The sequence below is a fragment of the Chiloscyllium plagiosum genome, chromosome 40 (assembly GCF_004010195.1).
Source record: "Chiloscyllium plagiosum isolate BGI_BamShark_2017 chromosome 40, ASM401019v2, whole genome shotgun sequence".
Taxonomy (NCBI): Eukaryota; Metazoa; Chordata; class Chondrichthyes; order Orectolobiformes; family Hemiscylliidae; genus Chiloscyllium; species Chiloscyllium plagiosum.
Window position 1 is genome coordinate 17415839 of NC_057749.1, and position 20484 is coordinate 17436322.

General features: G+C 42.5%; 1 protein-coding gene across 1 annotated transcript in view; it reads left to right on the forward strand.

The window, feature by feature from the left end:
• Positions 1 to 20484, forward strand: part of myo9aa (myosin IXAa) — a 363558-nt gene that overhangs the window by 301266 nt on the left and 41808 nt on the right. The window contains exons 27-32 of the mRNA XM_043680122.1: positions 5409 to 5515; positions 7385 to 7593; positions 15611 to 15840; positions 16578 to 16694; positions 17076 to 17264; positions 20088 to 20135. Coding sequence (XP_043536057.1) covers positions 5409 to 5515; positions 7385 to 7593; positions 15611 to 15840; positions 16578 to 16694; positions 17076 to 17264; positions 20088 to 20135 — 900 coding nt within the window. The remainder of the gene's footprint in view (positions 1 to 5408; positions 5516 to 7384; positions 7594 to 15610; positions 15841 to 16577; positions 16695 to 17075; positions 17265 to 20087; positions 20136 to 20484) is intronic.

Genomic DNA, 20484 nt, shown 5'->3' on the forward strand with positions numbered 1-20484 from the left:
CCACTGGTTTTTTTGCTGCTTTCTACGTCTTAGATTTTGACTGAATACTCTCTCGGACTGCTGCTGTTGACCGTGGGAGGTTCATACTTCTCAAAAGTCCTTTTTAACTGGAACAAATTTTTGTTGAGTGTTAATGAAATTTCTGCTTAAATGTCATCTTCTGCTCAAGCACTGTCTTGCCCTTAGTCTGTTTTTCTTGCTGTCTTAAGCAAGTCTTTCATCATCCCTCTGCAATTGCCTTTATTGCAGTTGACGATGTTGGTTTGAGATGCAATTTGCTCGTCCTTGTTCCGAATTTGAAATTTGGCCACAATGTGATGGCTGTTGCATAGGGGATCATTAACTATGCGGTTTCTTATTAATCCTACCTCATTACATTATTAGACATAAAACACCTTAGAACATAGAACAGTAGAGCACAGGAACGGGCCCTTTGGCTCACGGTGTTGTGCTGCACGTGACGCCAAATTAAATGAATCCCTTCTGCCTGCCCTTGATCCATATCCCTCCATTCCCTGCATATTCATGTGCTTATCTGAAAGCCCCTTAAATGCACGTATTGTTTCTATTTTCACCACCACCCCGGCAATGAGTTCCAGACACCTACCATTCTCTGTAAACAAAACAACTTGTCCTTTGAACTTCCCCCTCTTGCCTTAAATGTGTGTCCCCTGGTACTAGCCATTTCAACTCTGGGGAAAAAGATTCTGACCGTTAACCCTATGTATGCACCTCATAATTTTACGGACTTCTATCAAGTCTTCCCTCACCCTCAGTCGCTCCAGAGAAAACAACCCTAGTTATTCTAGCCTCTCCTTATAGCTCACATCCTCAAATCCAGGCCACATCCTGGAAAATGTCTTCTGCTCCTCTCCAGAGCCTCACATCCTTCCTGTAATTTGGCAACCAGAATTGAACGCAGTACTCTAAGTGTGGCTGAACCAAAGTCTTATAAAGCTGCAAAATGACATCCTGACCGTTGTTCTCAATGCCCCAATCAATTAAGGCAAACATGCCATACACCACCTTTACCACCCTATTCACTTGTGTATCTGCTTTCAGGGAGCTATGGACTTGAACCCCCAAGATCCCTCTGTACATCAATGTTGTTCAGGGTCCTGTAATTAACTGTATATTTTGTCTTAACATTTGATCTCCTAAAATGCAGTACCTCATACCTAACCGGATTAAACTCTATCTGCCATTTCTCCACCCATATCTGCAACTGATCTATATTCAGTTGAATCCTTTTGACAACCTTCTACACTATCCACAACTCCATCGATCTTTTTGTTGCCTGCAAATTTATCAACTCAACCATCTATGTCTTCATCCAAGCTATTTACATATATCACAAACAGCAGAGATCCCAGCATGGATTCCTACAGAACTCTACTAGTCATGAACTTCCAGACAGTAAAACATCCTTCCAGCATTGCCCACTGCCTTCTATGGGAAAGCCAATTTTGAGTCCAAGTGACCAAGTCACCGTGGATCCCATGCATCTTAATCTTCTGGATGAGCCTGTTATGAGGGACCTTGTCAACAGCCTTACTAAAATCCATGTAGAGAACATCTACTGCTATACCCTCATCAATCACCTTTGTTTCCTTCTTGAAAAATTCAATCAAATTATTAAGTCTTCATCTGCCCCGCACAAAGCAATGCTGACTGTTCCTAATTAGGCCATGCTTTTCCAAATGCACGTAAATCCTACTCCTAAATATTCTCTCTAATAAGCTTCCCAACCACCGATGTAAGACTCACCAGTCTACTTCCTTCCTTGAACAGAGGAACAACATTACCTCCTCACCAGTCTTCTGGGACCTCTCCGATGGCTGGCAAGAATACAAAGATTTTGGTCAAGGCCCCAGAAAACACCTCTTTTGCCTCTCTCAATAATCTGTGCTGGACACCATTGAGCCTTTAGGACTTATCTCCTCTAATGCTCTTCAAGAGACCCAACACGACTTTTATCTATATCTCAAAATAGCGTAGCATATTGCAGCTTGTGCAACATAATGTTCTAAGAAGCGCAACATAATGTTCTAAGAAGCAAAACATAATGCCCTCTAAATTCTTCTGCCATGCGACTCTTGCATATTGGATTTGTCGGGTCAGTTTGCAAATTAAAATTGCCTATGATAATTGTAGTACCCTTTTTGTGCACCTTCATTATTTCCTGATTTATACTTTGTACTTCAGTGAGTTCTTCCCTAAAGTAGGAATTTTAAACTCTTTGTCCTGCATTTCTACTTTTTTATGTGCTGCTTCATTATCAATGTATTTCTCTGACTGTTTGAATCAAATTGTGATGTTGTTTTGAAAGAAGACTGTCCAAAGCTCAACATTTTATTTCAGATTTTCCTGCCAACAGTTTGCTGATTATTAACTGGTTTTGACATTTAGCCAAATTACACCAGGTGGTTGTCAATACTTGATTAGATTTCCTGACCAGAATCTTGTATTGACTGTTGTGTTTACACATGGCAGTGTTAACATTTCAACATTAAGTTCTGTACATAATTTCTTATCTGGCTTACTTATTTTGACCAAACCCTTTTGAGTACTAATTGCTCTTACCGACTACATTGTCAAAATGTTTAACAGATTTGATTATAATCAAAATATCCTCTAAATGTAAAGGAAAAATCTGAATATGCTTGTGCTCATATAGTAGATTATTACACATCAAAATATTTAAAAACACTTAATATACAATGAATTACTTTTCAATATAGTGACTGTAAAGCCGGCAACAACAGTAGCAGTAGTTTGCACGACTTATGGTTTTTCAATGTGAATGATCTCTGATTCATCGTGCATATTTAAGACATTGTTGTGTTTCAGCCTAAAATTGCTATTTTCTCAAAGCTGTAGACACCACGAAAGTCAAGAAAACATCTTGAGGACAATTGGAAACTTTGACTCATTTGTTGCACATTTCAAGCTGAGGACAAGCCCTTGATGCTTATTCAGGAAGTGTTATATCCTAGCATTTACTGGATGAATCATGAACTCTCAAAGAGCTAATGTTCCTATTTCAGTGTTATGTTCGAATACTTTGTGTGTTTGTTAATCCTTTTCATAGAATGAATGAGTGATGCAACTGAACAGTCATTAAATATACTTGTTAGATTAATTCTTTGAATTATAATTCAATTACTTTTACTGTAATGTGTAGAATGCAATTGAATGGAGAATTCTTTTATGCATCACTGTGTTGTGGCTGGCCAGCATATTTACTATCCATCCCTAATTGCCTTTGAGAAAGTGATAATGAGCTGCCTTCTGAACTGCTGCGACCCATGTGCTTTAGGTAGACCCATAATGCCCCTGAGGAAGGAATTCCAGGATTTTGACCCAACAACAGTGAAGAATGGGATATATTTCCAAGTCAGGGTGGTGAATGGCTTGAGGGAAACTTGCAGGTGGTGATGTTCTTGTGCATCTGCTGCCTTGTACTTCTAGTTGGAAGTGGTAATGAGCTTGAAAGGTGCTGCCTAAGCTCTTGTTACATTCAGTATCTGCAAATGGTAATGAACATTGTGCAATCATTGGCGAACGTACCCACTTCTGACTTTATGGTAGAGGGAAGACTATGTATGAAGCAGCTGAAGATGCTTGGGCCTCGAGTCCTACCCTTAGGAACTCATACGGAGGTGTCTTGGGACTGAAATGACTAATCTCCAACAGCCACAGCCATCTTGCTATGTGTCAGCAGAGAGTTTGGCATTTCAGACAGAAGATTGCTGTGAATGCTTTTGCCTTTGCATTGATGTGCTGGGTTCTTGCATCATTGAATCCTATTTGGTATTTTCAACAGGTTGATGCCTCATTTTTAGGTATGCTGTGTATTGCTCCTGGCATGCCCTCTTGCACATTCCTTTGGTCCCCTGGTTTGATGGTAATGGTTGAGTGGGGGATATGCTGGGCCATGAGGTTGCAGATAGTGTTGGAGTACCACTCTGCTGCTGATGGCCCACAATGCCTTACAATGCCCAGTCTTGAGTGGCTAAATCTGTCTCTCCCAGTTATCGTGGTAATAGTGCCACACAACATGGTGGAGAGTATTCTCATTGTGAAGGTGGGACTTCATTGCCACAAGGATGTGCAGTGGTCACTCTTACTAATGTTGTCATGGTGAAGACGAGGTCAAGCATGCCTTTCTTTCTTGTTGGTTCTCTCATCACGTGCCAAGGATCCAGTCCAGCAGCTTTGTGCTTTAGGATCCAACCAGTTACATGAGTAATGCTGCCCCCCCCCCCCCCAGCCACTCTTGTTGGTGCACATTAAAATTCCCCGCCCAGAATATATTTTGCATCATTGTCAGACTTGCCACGCTCAGTGCTTCCTCCACGTGTTATTCAACATGGAAGAGCATTGATTCATCAGATGAGAAAGGACAGTACATGGTGATCAGGAAGTTTCCTTGCCCATGTTTAACCTGATGCCATGCCATGAGATGTCATGGTGTCTTGAGTCATATTTGAGGAGTTCCATGGCAACTCCCTCCCGGTTATATCCCACTGCTGGGTCTGTCCTGCCTGTGGGATTGGCTATATTGAGGGATGATGATGGTGATGTTTGGAACATTGTCTGTAAGGTATGATGCCATGAATATGACATTATCAGGCTGTTGCTTTACTAGCCTGTGCGATACCTGTCCCAATTTTGACACTAGCCCCTATAAAATTTTTAAAGAGGACTTTGCAGGGGCAACAGGGCTGTTTTTCAATTATCATTTCCAGTTTCTAGGTTGATGCCAGGTGGTCCATCCAGTTTCATTTCTTTGTTGAAATTTTGTAGCAATTGATACAACTGAGTGACTTGTTGGACCATTTCAGACAGTTGAGAGTCAACTATCTTGCTGTGGCTTTGGAGTTGCATGTAGGGGTAGATCAGGTGAGGAAGGTAGATTTCCTCTTGCTCCTCGGATTCTGTCTAATCTGCTGTGTTTTTTCCAACGACGTGCTTTATCAACTGAGTTTCCACCATGTGCAGTTCTTACTTTCTCCTAGATTTCCTTCCCTGAAGGGCATTAGTGAACCAGATGGATCTTCTAACAATCAACAATAGTTTCATCGTCATTAGAGGATTCTTCATTCCAGACTCTCTTTTATAATGGTGGGATTTGAAGACAGGTCCCCAGTGAGTTTCTGGTTTAATTGTCCAGTGATATTACCACCAGGCCGCAGACTCTCCAAATTCGGCCCTCCCCCAATTCTGTCGGGATTATGGGCAAAGCTAGATATGTCCTATAACCTTGTAACATCATTTCCTCCTGATTTTATTCACTGTTCATGCAGTTAGCTTACTAAATGGTTGTTGTATTCTCCATAAATAGATTTTAAAGACTACTTTATCAGCTTAGCATGGGTTCACAATGCTTCAACTCTATCTTGCAGATGCAGTCTACGCGGAATGACGATCAGAAGAAGCTGCACAAAGCACAGTCTCAAGATGAATTGGGCAGGTTGGACCCTGTTCAAGAAAGTTATGTCCCAGATGGCAGGTAATGAGAGATGAGACTTTTTATAATAAATCTGTGCACAGCCGGTATTAACACTCTGGGTGGGCTGAAGACCAGAACAATTAGCAAGAGTTCTTGCAGCTTATGACTATCTGGGTCACACGGGGTGCAAAGCATTTATCCTTGCATGTTTGGTGCTGATATAATTTTATTTGACTGATGACCTCCGAGAATAATTTCCTGTCTAGGTTCACTTCAGAAAGAGAACACTTGGAGCTTTTGGAGTTACTGATGCTCAAAGTACCACACTGCCTTTAGTAGTTAAAGGGTGAAAATTTGAAACAAAAAATGTACTCTTAAAAAATATTGTGTGGACTGATTTGTTCTTTCAATATCATTTTAACACGAACCAAATTTGGAAATCCTGCTGTTTTCAGTGCACACACTGAATGACCTCCTCGTGGACACCTCTTATCTACATTCCACAATATCTCACCAAACATTGACATCAGGTGCATGTTCTTTTTATAAAAGTGATGGATAGATCATGTGTATTTAATTTATGTTCAGACTACAGATACAGTCATTGGTTTGAGTTACAAACTAATGGCTGTGACAGCAATGTCATGTAAATATATGCTGGTGTTTAAATTTACAAAAGAGTTTTGAAGCTTTCTGCCAATTAATTTTAACTGCATAATGGTTAACGTCTTGTTACAAGGAAATCCTGAGCTTCTCATCAAACATAAGATTCCTTTATGTCTCTGATTTTCTTCTGATTCTCTGGAGAATGAATTCTACACCCCACTGTCTCTCCTTGTTTTCAGTCAACTGTCAGCCATGCATGATCTCCTTATTGACTTTAGGATATCAATTGCTCAGTTGTAGATATTTTTAATCAAATTGTCCAGATGTGTTACAATACATCTCCAGGGCAGATGAGACTTCCACCTGGACTTTCTGGTCCGGAGGTAGGGTCACTGCCACTATGCCACAATGCCCATTGCTCATTTGTAAATGAAGACAAGCTCCCCACGTTCATTTCATTTAATTGATATTGATGATCTTGACATGATAAGTTTGAAAAAAATCAGTTTATTGAAAATCCAGTGCAGCTATCGGAGAGAGATCCTTGAATCTCCTATCATTTGCATTAGTAAGTTTAAGGATACTTACAAAGCCAGGTTGATTGATACACATTGGTTTTTTTTTGTAGTTAACTACTCCCTGGAGTGTTTCCTAACTTTGAATTTCGTGCAACCTGCTTTTTCAATCAATAGGTTTGCATGGCAAATGAAACATCGTGGGTGTTATGTTCATTCTGATATCTGGGTATTAACCACTGAGGTAAAGTCCTGCCACCAAGCCTCCTTCCAGTGCTAGATTAGAGTGGTGCTGGAAAAGTACAGCAGGTCAGGCGGCATCCGAGGAGCAGGAAAATCGACGTTTTGGGCAAAAGCCCTTCATCAGGAATGCCTTCCAGTGCTAGTCTAAATAGTCATTTAGTCATCTGTGGCGGAAGGTGGGCCATGAATAAATCTTTGCAGAAGAGACTCTTGCCTTGAATAATGTGATGCAGTATATTATGTAATAGTAGCAATATACAAGTTTTGTTATTAGTTATGTATATTATCCATTACTAATAAATGGTAAACAATAAACACACAACTCCGTCAGGAGACTACCAGATCCCAGCTGATTCACTTCCCAGAGGTTGTGAAATCATCAGACTGTGTGGATCTCAGTTCAAATGTTAATTCTTTCAGACCATTATCTGATACGACACTGGCGATGATGGAAATCCTGAACAAGGATAAATAATTCCTATTCACAATTCAAGTCCATAGTTGTATGATCCATATTGACAGAGCTGACTGAGCATGTTGACTAACATTTGATTTTTGGCCATAGAGCTGTTTTGAAGGGTCGTATGAGGTTCTGGGGAAACAGAAAACAAGGAGAAAAGAAGCTCTCAAGAGAGAAGCTAGCTACTCAGTCAGAGCTGCAGGAGCCCAGCATGGGTCAGGATGTCCAGGGGCCACTATGGAGAAGAGAGCTCAAACCCAGTGAGGCTGTACTTAATCTAACCACCACTGAAGGAAGGGACAGTCCTTTTAAAGGTAAATAGGGAAGAGTTTTCTTAAGTTCAAACTGTATTTTACAAGCTCATTAAATGCTTTATCTTATCTTTCAGAAACCTTTCGAAGTATTTCACGTATTATGTGGCTTGTGGCTGTTGTTTTAGATAATGACAAACTACTTTTGGATTGTAAGATCTTGCAAGTAGGAATGAGATAAATATCATGCAGTCTGTGTTGTTGGAAACAATACTGGTCAGGATATGAAGTTAAACCACTGTTCTTAATCAAGACTTGGAGGTGTCTGTGTTGGACTGACGTGGACAAAGTTAAAAATCTCACAACACCAGGTTATAGTCCAACAGGTTTGTTTGGAAGCGCTAGCTTTCGGAGCACTGCTCTTTCTTCAGGTGGTTGTGGAGGATAACATCATGATAACAGAATTTATAGCCAAAGGAGTCCAGTGTCATAGAGATATGATACACTGAACAATTGTGGATTAAATGTTTCATCTTTTAGAATGGGATATGCTGGTTTTTGTTTTTTGATATGTAAATCCCAGAACTACTTTTAATTACATTCTCAAGATAGATCAGCCTTTCTAACAATGTATAAAATCACACAACACCAGGTTATAGTCCAACAGGTTTATTTGGAAGGACAGGCTTTCAGAGCGCTGCTCCTTCATCAGGTGGTTTTCTAACAATAGGTGTGAAGTCTGTCTGTGTCCCAGTGTTGAGTCAGACTGACAAGCCCTGTATATAGTTTGAGTTTTACATGGATTCATGTCATTTTTGAGCAAAATAAAATGTAATTCTGCAAAAACAAATTCACCCCATAAACTTTTATGTGTGCATGTGTAGGAGTGGCAGAGTGAGTGTGCGTGTGTGAGTGTGAGTGCAAGTGAAAGAGTGTGTGTGTGTGCGCGTGATGAGGTATATATCTATGAGAGGGTGCGTGTGTGGGTGTCAGTGCAGGAGTGTGTGCATGTGCATATGTGAGAGAGCTTGTGTATGAGAGGTATCTGCATGGGTATGTGAATATGTAGGAGTGTGTGTGTGACACGGAGGTTGACTCTTAACTGCTCTCTAAAATGGCCTAGCAAACCATTCAGTTGTACCAATCGTGACAAAGTCTCAAAGAAATGAAACCAGATGGATTGCTTGGCATCAACTTAGGCACCAGAAAAGACAATGGCAGAAATAGCCCTGTTGACCCTGCAAAGTCCACCTTAATAACATCTGGGGGCTAGTGCCAAAATTGATAGTGCTATCTCATAGACAAGTCAAGCAACAGCCTGACATATTCATACTCACGGAATCATATCTTATAGACAATGTCCTAGACACCACCATCACCATCCTTGGATAAGTCCTGTCCCACTAGTAGGACAGACCCAACAGTGGTGGCAGAACAGTGTGATACGGGAGGAAGGAAGTTGCCTTGGGAATCCTCAGCATTGACTCCAGACCTCGTGAAGTCTAGTGGCTTCAGGTTAAAATTGGAAAAGGAGAAAACAGAAACCTCCTGCTGATTGTCACATACCCTCCTCCCTCAGCAGATGAATCGGTACTCCTCCATGTTGAACAACTCCATGAGGAACCAATGAGGATGGCAAGCTTACAAAATGTACTCTGGATGGGGCATTTCTTTGTCCACCGCCATGAGTGGCTTGGAAACAGTATGACTGAGCTGGACAGGTCCTAAAAGACATTGCTGCCAGACTTTATCTGCAGCAGGTGGTGAGAGAACCAAGAGGGAAAAGCATACTTGACCTCATCCTTACCAAACTGCCAGCTACAGATGCATCTGTCCATGAGAGTATCGGTAAGAGCAACCACTGCACAGTCTTTATGGAACGAAGTCTGCCTTCACATTGAGAATAACCTGCGTTATGTGTGGCACTATCACCGTGCTAATGGGACAGACTTTAAACCGATCTAGCGACTCAAGACTGGGCATCCATGAGGCTCTGTGGGCCATTAATAGTAGCAGAATTGTATCCCAAAGCAATCCATAATCTCATTGCCTGGTATATCCCCCTCTCCAGTGATACCATCAAGTTAGGCGATCAACCTTAGTTCAATGAACAGTGCAGGAGGGCATGCCAGCAGACCACCAGACATACCTGAAGATGAGATGTCAACCTGGTGACACCATTCGAGGATTACTTACATGCCAAACAGCATAAACAGCAAGTGATAGGCAGAGCTACGTGATTTCACAACCAGTGGAGCAGGTCTAAGCTCTAGTCTGCTACATCCAGTTGCAAATGGTGGTTGGCAATTAAACAACTCACTGGAGGCTCCACAAGTATCCCCATCCTCATGATGGAAGAGCTGAGCACATCAATGCAAAAGATAAAGCTGAAACTTTTACTGCAATCTTCAGCCAGAGGTGCCAAGTGGATGATCCATTTTGGCTTCATCCAGTGGTCTCCAGCATCACAGATAGGACTTCAGCCAATTTGATTCACTTCACATGAAACCAAGAAACAGTTAGAGACTCTGGATACTGCAAAGGTCATGGGTCCTGACAGCATTCTGGCAATAGTATTGAAGACTAGATCTTCCTCAGTCAACAGCCTCCCTCCAAACCTGGGGACATGGGACAATAGGGAAATAGCACAGATATTACATCAATATTTTCTCTAATTTCATGGTGAGATATAAAAAGAAAATTACCAATTATAGGGCTCAAAGAGCCTGGGAACTAAAGACCAGTAAGCCAAACGTCTGTGGTGAGTGAGTTACTTAATATGATTGTGAAGGATAAGATGTACATGCATTTGGAACGACAGTGTTTGATTAGGAGTAGTCAGCATGGCTTTGTAGATGGGAGATTATGCTTCACAAATTTGATGAAGTGACCAGGAAGTTTGACAAGGGCAGGGTGACAGACGTAGTCTGGATGGATGTAGTCTAAAGGCCTTACAGCCTTTGATAAGGTTCCACATGGTAGGCCACTCTGGAAGGTTGGATCTCATGGAATCCAGGGCAAGCTGGCAAATTAGATACACAATTGGCTTGATAGTAGGAAGCAGAGGGTAATAATTGAAGGAAGGTAATAGTTGAAGGATGCTTGTCTGACTTGCTGGACTGTTGACTGTTGGAGTCCATTAGGAGTCGGTGCTGTGGCAATTATTGTTTGTTGTCCATATCAGTGAGTTGGATGAGAATGTACAAGTTATGAGTAGTCAGTTTGCTGATGACACTAAAATAAATGGTATTGTGGACAGTGAGCAGGATTATCTGAAAATGCAGCAGGACCTTGATCAGCTGGGGAAGTGGGCAGAGAAATGGCAAATGGTGTTTAATAAAGATGAGAAAATCTCCCGGACCTGAACGTTGCCACCCAGGCTGATAGTGCTGTTAAGAAGGCATACGGTATGTTAGGTTTCATTGGTAGAGGGATTGAGTTCCGGAACCGTAATATCATGCTGCAACTATACAAAACGCGGCCGCACTTGGAATATTGTGTACAGTTCTGGTTGCCCTATTACAGGAAGGACGTGGAAGTATTGGAAGAGGTGCAGAGGAGATTTACGAGGATGTTGCCTGGTCTGGAGGGAAGGTCTTATGAGGAAAGGCTGAGAGACTTGGGTCTGTTCTCATTGGAAAGAAGAAGGCTAAGAGGGGAGTTGATAGAGACATACAAGATGATCAGAGGATTAGATAGGGTAGACAGTGAAAGTTTTTTTCCCAGGATGATGATGTCAGCTTGTACGAGGGGACATAAACATATTACCCCTCAATTTGTAGTTAAGTCAGATGTCAAAGGCAGGTTCTTTACGCAGAGAGTGATAAGGGCATGGAATGCCTTGCCTGTCAATGTAGTTAAGAGCCACATTAGGGAGATTAAAACAATCCTTGGATAAGCACATGGATAAGGATAGGATAGTGTAGGGGGAAGAGCTGAGAATAGTTCACAGGTCGGCACAACATTGAGAGCCGAAGGGCCTGTTCTGCACCATATTGGTTTATGTTCTGTGACCTGATCAGGTGTACCCTAGAACTCTGTGGTAAGCTAGGGAAGTGATTGCTGCAACCCTTGCTGAGATATTTGTATTATTGATAGTCACAGGTGAGGTGCCGGAAGACTGGAGATTGGCTAATGTGGTCCGACTATTTAAGAAAGGTGGTAAGGACAAACCAGGGAACTATAGACCAATGAGCTTGATGATGGTGATGGGCAATTTGTTGGTGGGAATCTTGAGGGACAGAATTTACATGTATTTGGAAAGGCAAGGATTGATTAGGGATAGTCAACATGTCTTCATGCGTGGGAAATCATGTCTCACTAACTTGATTGAGTTTTTTGAAGAAGTAATGAAGAGGATTGATGAGGGCAGAGCGGTGAATGTAATCTATATGGACTTCAATAAGGCATTCGACAAGGTTCCCCATGGGAGACTGATTAGCAAGGTTCGATCTCATGGAGTACAGGGAGAACTATCCATTTGTATACAGAACTGGCTCGAAGGTAGAAGACAGGGGGTGGTGGTGGAGGGTTGTTTTTCAGACTGGAGGCTTGTGACTAGTGGAGTGCCACAAGGATTGGTGCTGGGTTCACTACTTTTCATCATTTATATAAATGATTTGGATGTGAACATATGAGCTATAGTTAATACGTTTACAAATGACACCAAAATTAGAGGTGTAGTGGACAGTGAAGAAGGTTACCTCAGAGTACAATGGCACCTGGATCAGATGGGCCAATGGGCTGAGGAATGGCAGATGGAATTTAATTTAGATAAATGCGAGGTGTTATACAGGACTTATACACTTAATAGAAAGGTGAAAGTGAGGACTGCAGATGCTGGAGATCAAAGGTTTGGTGCTGGAAAAGCACAGCAGGTCAGGCAGCATCCGAGGAGCAGGAGAATCAATGTTTCGGGCAAAGGCCCTTCATCAGGAATGAGGCTGGGAGCCTCCGGGGTGGAGAGATAAATGGGAGGGGCTAGGGGAAAGGTAGCTGAGAGTGCTCTGGGGAGGGGGAGTTGGGGTGTTTAGCCACTGAGCGGTGGGGTTAGTTGTTGTGGGTGTCCCGGAAATGTTCTCTAAAATGCTTTGCAAGTAGGCATCCTGTCACCCCAATGTTGAGGAGACCGCATCGGGAGCAACGGATACAGTAAATGACCCGTGGCCGAGTTCTTCGGCTCTCCGTCCCACTGTGCCAGGGGCATGCAGGTCCTGGGCTGCCTCCATCACCGCTCCCTGGCTGCCTTGGGGCGCTCCAGCCCTGCAGCGTTGGTGTGGGTTTCGCTGGTTTCCTCATTTCCCCTCCCCACCCACCCACCCCCCCCCACCTTGTCCCAGTTCCGACTTGGCACCATCTTCACGGCGTGTCCTGCCTGTCCGTCTTCCTTCACCCTCCTGTCTGACCTGTCACTGTTGCCCCCAACTCCCATCTGACTATCGCACTCTCAGCACACTTAATGGTAAATTCCTAGGGAATGTTGCTGAACAAAGAGACCTTGGAGTGCAGGTTCATAGCTCCTTGAAAGTAAACTCACAGGTAGATAGGATAGTGAAGAAAGTGTCTGGTATGCTTTCCTTTATTGGTCAGAGTTTTGAATATAGGAGTTGGGAGGTCATTTTGCGGCTGTACGGGATATTGGTTAGGCCACTGTTGGAATGTTGCATGCAATTCTGATCTCCTTCCTGTCAGAAGGATGTTGTGAAACCTGAAAGGGTTCAGAAAAGATTTACAAGGATGTTGCCAGGGTTTGAGGATTTGAGCTATAGAGAGAGGTTGAATAGGCTGGGGTTGTTTTCCCTGGAGCATCAGAGGTTGAGGGGTGACCTTTATAGAAGTTTATAAAATCATGAGGGGCATGGATAGGATAAATAGACAAGGTTTTTTCCCTGGGGTGGGTGAGTCCAGAACTAAAGGGCATATGTTTAGGGTGAGAGGGGAAAGATATAAAAGGGACCCAAGGGACAATTTTTTTCAAGCAGAGTGTCATCCGTGTATGGAATGAGCTGCCAGAGGAAGTGACGGTGGCTGGTACAATTGCAACATTTAAAAAGCAACTGGATGGGTATATGAATAGGAAGGGTTTGGAGGGATATGGGCTGGGTTCTGGCAAGTGGGACTAGATTGGGTTAGGCTATCTGGTCGGCATGGACAAGTTGGACCGAAGGTTCTGTTTCCGTGCTGTACATCTCTGTGACTTGTACTCTCAAACTTGTTGCTTCCCTCGCCAAGCTATTCCAGTACAGCTACGACACTGGCATCTACACAACAATTAGAAAATTACCCAAATACATCCTGCACATAAAAAGCAGGACACATCCAACCTGACCAATTACCGTCCCATCGTTCTTCTCTCGAATATCAGTGAAGTAATGAAAGGTGTCATCAATAGTGCTTTCAAGCAGCACCTACTCGGCAATAACCTGCATAGTGACACCCAGTTTGGTCTCCGCCAGGGCCACCCAGCTCTTGACCTCATTACAGCCTTGGTTCAAACATGGACAAAAGAGTTGAATTCCAGAGGGGAGGTGAGAATGACAGTCCTTGACATCAAGACTGCCTTTGACTGAGTGTGGTATCAAGAAGCCCTAGCAAAACTGGAATCAAAGGGTATATGGAGCAAATGCTCCTGTGGTTGGCATCATACTTGATGCAAAGGAACATGTTGTGCTGTTGGAGGTCAGTCATCTCGGCTCCAGAACATCTCTGCAGGAGTTCTCAATGTAGTGAGCTCGGCCCAATTGTCTTCAACTGCTTCATCAATGATCTTCCCTCCATTATCATGTCAAATGTGGGGATGTTCACCAATGATTGCACAATGTTCACCATTCGTGACTCCTCAGATACTGATGCAGTCCATGTTCAAGTGCATCAAATCTGACAATATCTAGGCTTGGCCTGACAAGCAGTAAGTAACTTTTTCACCACACAAAAGCCAAGCTATGACAATCACCAATAAAAGACAGTTAACCACCATCCCACCGACATTCAGCCGGATATCCAAGATGCATTGCAGAAATTCATCATAGATCCTGAGACAACACCTTCCAAACCCATGACCATTTCCATCTGGAAGGACAAGGGTAGCAGGTAAATGGGAATGCCATCACCTGCAAGTTCCCCTCCACACCACTCACCATTCTGACTTGGAAACATATCTTCAGTGTCACTTGGTCAAAAATTCTGGAATTCCCTCCTTAATGGCATTGTGGGTCAACCCACAGCAGATGGACTGCCATGAGTCAAGAAGGCAGCTCACCACCACTTTCTCAAGGGCAGTAAATGCTGGCCAGCTATCGATACCCACATCCCACAAATAATGGGTGGTTAATTTGAAAATACATGAATGCTGGAAATAAGAGCCAAAAGTAAAAATTGCAACATCAGGGAGACCACACCTACAATGAATGTGAACAGCATATAAATCAGATTTCAAGCTTGACCAGATATGTACTGGATTAGTCAAATGCAATTTCACTCTCTGTCTGCTTTATGTCAGAGCACGCAGGTTCTGTCTTGAAATACGCCAGAGGATTGGTGAACCGAGAAATGAATGAATTAGGAAATTTCAGAATGCAGCCAGGAACTTAGATCAATGAGTTAAGGTTATTAATAGAATGTCCACAAATACACTTTTCACCTGAGAATTTGTGTTCTTAGAGATTTTGCATTGAACTGAAGATTAGCACAAGGGTTGGGCAATTTGAATGATTTTGTATTTTAAAGCTTATCGCTTTGTGAATATAACTGATCTGCTTGAGCAATATGTACAGTAAGCAGTGAATTTGAAATGGAGCTCAGGACATATGCATGTATGTGTAATCTGATTTGATTAATATACCTGATTGACCTGAAATGCCAATCAACACAGGATTCCAAGTTAGAAAATGAACACATTATGCTCAGAATTTCAGGCACAGAGCTTTTTCCCAAAACCGAGAGTGACCTCAGGATTTTAGATTTCCATAAATGCTGCATTTCACTCTCTTGAAGAGTTGTTTGATGTGCAGATGATCACTGATTCTGTATATCTGTGCAGTGATTTGTTTGATGGTGATCTTGATTTTCTCTTCTCCCTCAGGTCAGGAACTCATATCTCATAATCTGACCCCACCCAGGAGTCCTGATTTAGGGCTAGAGCGAGGGAAAGAGTTTAAGGAGAATAAAGAGCCATCACCAAAAGTAAAGCGAAGGAGGAGTGTGAAAATTAGCAACGTGGGCTTGGAGCCCATACAGTGCCAGCACGACGAGTTACAGATTATTACCAGTGCCAATGATTTCAAGTGTATGAATGAATTCCTGCAGAAGAAGGTAAGTGTGAAACTCTACAATCAAATCTAAGGTTCTCATGGACAAAGCAGCAAAATTGATTCTCAAGGAAACTGGGTGGATGCAACAAGCTGAAAAATAACATCAGAGATTCACATCTGCATAAAATTTATGGAATGAGACGTTTCCCTATCTACATTGGAGGGCCTCCATTAAATGGGTTTTGGCAAAGACAGCCTATTTCTAACTGGACAGAGGCAGGCTTGGCAGAAATAGAAAAGAGGTAAAAACAATGACTGCAGATGCTGGAAACCAGATTCTGGATTAGTGGTGCTGGAAGAGCACAGCAGTTCAGGCAGCATCCAAGGAGCAGCGAAATCGATGTTTCGAGCAAAAGCCCTATTCCTGATGAAGGGCTTTTGCCCAAAACATCGATTTCGAAGATCCTTGGATGCTGCCTGAACTGCTGTGCTCTTCCAGCACCACTAATCCAGAAATAGAAAAGGTTTGCAGTGCACCTTTTATTGTTTATAAGGAAGCTTGTTGCTTGGGGAGAATGAAGAAATCTTTATTTAGTAATTAACCGGTATACTTATGTCAGAGTCATGAATGCCAGTGCTTGAGTGTGATTTTGAAAGGGTTCCATTAGTATCCCAAGTAACCTTGTTATGCTCAAAATTTGCAAATTTTATTTTAACTAAGACTCTTCCTCTGTAAGTTAACGATGTCTTACATTCATACTTAAAGGAATATTTTATCTTTTTGCTTTACCTTTTCAGATCACTGACCTGGACACTGATGACTGCAAGAAGGATACATTTGTGGATGTTGTTTTTAAGAAATCCCTTAAAGAGTTCCGTTTAAATATATTCAACTCTTATTCGGCAGCTTTAGCGGTGAGTGTAGGTTCAGATCGATGAGGATTTTGACCATATATTGATGGAATGGAAGGTGAAACGAAGCAATCATTGTAAGCTGTAAATTACGTAATGAGAACTTTTTACTGTTGCTTTTTGATGATCTAGACTGATTTGTTTTTCTTATCCTGTAGAATTGCCTTCATTCCATCTATAAATTTTTGTTTGAGGGAGTAGAAAATTATCAAAGCTGCTGCTGAATTATCATCTATTTTCTAGGAGGGAGCAATTTATTCTTAACTTACAATAAATCCAACATATTAAGTTGAAGTATCGCACCAAAGATTAAGTGGCAGGGAGGGATAGCATGACCCTAGCTATGATACTCTTTTGTTCAGTGTAATGGTATTTCTGTCACAGATGGACAATGGGAAGAGCATTCGGTACAAAGATTTGTATGCGCTATTTGAGCAGATTCTGGAGAAGACGATGAGACAGGAGCAACGTGATTGGAATGAGTCTCCGGTCAAAGTGTGGGTCAACACCTTTAAGGTGTTCCTAGATGAATTTATGATGGAATACAAAATTCTGGAGAATAACACTGGAAAGGTGAGATGTTTAAGATATTTAGCTCAATTTGTTTGAGATGTACATAGGTAAAAATCCAAGATTTGTAATGTAGGACCACAGATATTGAAATAATAACCACAAAAGTGAGGTAAGTCAAGAAGTAATTAGATGGCACCAAGTATTAACTTTAAGAGACCATGAGGATGAGCAAGGGGGGAGGGAGAGACGCGAATATAGCAAGCTTTGACCATCTTGAAAAGCATGATTGTGAAGGACCTTTGTTTTATTCACTCATAACGATGTGGGCATTGGTGGCTGGCCAGCATTTTCTTACCCATCCCTAGTTTTTCCACAGAATTCCTGCAGTGCAGAGCAGGCCATTTGGCCCATAGAGTCCGCACTGACCCTCCAAAGAGCATCCCACCTGGACCACCCACAACTCCCTACCATGCACCTGTAACCCTGCATTTCCCATGGCTAATTCATCTAGCCCACATATCCCTGGACACTATGGATCAATTAAGTGTGGCCAATCCACCTGCGCTGCACATCTTTGGACTGTGCGAGGAAACCGGAGCATCAGGAGGAAACCCAGGCAGACACTTGGCGAATGTGCAAACTCCACACAGACAGTCACCTGAGGTGAAATGGAACACAGGCCCATGGTGCTGTGAGGCAGCAGCGCTAACCACTGAGCCACCATACTGCCCCAAGAATGTGGTGATGAGCTGCCTTCTTAAACTGTTGCAGTCCAATGCTGTACATTGATTCACAATGCTGTCAGGAAGGGAATTGCAGGATTTTGACCCAGTGTCAGTGAAAGAGTGGCAACATGTTTCCAAATTTGAACGGTAAGTAGCTTGGAGGGGAACTTGCAGGGGATGGTGTTCCCATATATCTGCTGTCTTTGCCCTTCTAGATGGAAATGGTTATGGATTTGGAAGGTGTTGCCTAAGGATCTTTGGTGAATTTCTGCAGCACGTCTTGTAGTTACAGCTGCTGCTAAATGTTGATGGTGGAGGGAGTGATTGTTTGTAGATGTGCTGCAACACACTCCTGGCTAGTGCCTTGTAGATGGTGGACAGGCTTTGGGGAGACAAGAGATGAGTTACTCGCTGCAGATTTCCTAGTTCTGATCAGCTATCTGTATTTGTGAAGAGTCCAGTTGATTTTCTGGTCAATGCTAACCCCAAGGATGCTGATAGTGGGGAATTCAGTGATGGTAACACCATTGAATGTCAAGGGGCAGTGATGAGATTGTCTCTTACTGGAGATGATCATTGCCTAGCATTTGTTTGGCGCAAATGTTACTTGCCACTTGTCAACTTAAGCTTGGATGTTGTCCAGATTTTGTTGTATTTGTTCATGGATTGTTTCAGTATCTGAGGAGTTGCAAATGTTGTTGAAAATGCGTGGGCCAAGGACACTACCCTGAGGAACTCTTGGAGCTGAGATAACTGACCTCCAACAGCTGCAATCATCTTCTTATATGTCAGGTATGACTCTAAGCACTGGCAAGTTTGCCCACTGATACCCATTGATTCCAATTTTGCCAGGCCTCCTTGATGCCTCACTCGGTTGAATGCAACCTTGATGTAGAGGGCATCACTCTCACCTCACTTGTGGAATTTAACCCTTTTGTCCATGTTTGAACCAAGGCTGCAATGAGGTCAGGAGCTGAGTGGCCCTGATGGAACCCAAACTGAGTGGCCCTGATGGAGCATGTTATTGCTCAGCAAGTGTTGCTTGATAGCACTATTGATAACATCTTCCATCACTTTACTGTGGTTGAGAGTAGACTGGTTGGATTTGTCCTGCTTTTTGTGGGACAATTTTCTAGTTGTTGTGTAGATGCTGGTATTGTAGCTGTATTGGAACAGGAGAGCAACAAGTTCTGGAGTATGAATCTTGAGTATTACTACTACCACAATGTTATCAGGCCCATATCCTTTGCAGTGTCCAGTGCATTCAACTGTTTCTTGATGTCACATGGAGTGAATTGGGTGAAGACTGTTATCTGTGATGCTGGGGCTACTGGAGGAGGCCAAGATGAATCATTCACTTGCCAATTCTGGCTGAAGATTGCTGTGAATGCTTCACCCTTATCTTTTCCACTAACCTGGGCTCTTGTATCATTGAGGATGGTGTGATTTGTGGAACCTCGGTGAGCTGTTTAATTATCCAGCACCGTTCACAACTTGTGGCAAGAATGCAGAGCTTAGACATGATCCATTGGTACATGGTAATCAGCAGCAGGCTTTCTTGGCCCTGTTAAACCTGAAGCCTTGAGACTTCAATGTTAATGACTCTGAGGATAGGTGGGAATTCAAAAAGGCTCTGAAATCATAACTCGATTTCCCTTAACGGCCTAATTGGCATAGGCACCATTCTATACCATTTTAATCATGTGCTTGTGCTGAGTTAGACGAGATGAACTGTGACGATGTTAATGTGTGTTCTGGTGAAATCGTCCAGGAATTCTGCTGCTGCTTGCAATCTAGTGGCCCCTCCTATTGATAGTTTTTGAGGACAGGTTTGAACTCATTTGTCATTCTCGTCATGATTCTTTAGTCTGCCAACACTGTCTGGACTCTTGCAAGTTGAATTCCTATTTGAAATGCTGTTGGCATCTGTGAAAACAAACCTCGAGTTTAGCTGTTCATGAGAGTAGTTTGTGGAAAAGTAAAAGTGATGGAAAGCCCAAGATTGATCAGATTTGTTAATTATATCAGTGAAGTAAGTGTCTAGTTTTACATTCTAGCTTGTGTGATTCCCTGACTGCCTGTTGCCTAGAAACATGGGTGTGGGTGTATGCATGTGCGGGCACATTCACTCACGTAAGAATCCGACTTTGTTTCACAGGCGCAAAAAGTTGAAAGAAAGAAGAGACGGAAGAAAGAAACTGACATTGTAAGTAATTGAGTATTGTCAGACTCCCAGTCACGTTCTTTGTCTGTTTCACCAAACTCTGTGTTCCATTAATCTGTTAATGCACTCCAGTTGCACCTATTTCCAACCTGAGCTAACTGTTGTCCTCCGTATACTTATTCAGGCATCTGAAATTATTATTTGCAGGGATTTATTGTACTCTTTAGTAGAATTACCCTTCATACAGCACAACAGGAACTGCACTGTGTTTATGGAGCCTTTTTCTGTATTGTGCTACCTTATCAATTGACTTATTTCTTGAAAAGCAAAAGCAATAACTGCTCCAAGAAGCTATAATGATAGAAAGTGGGTGACAAAGTTCACTTTGTCT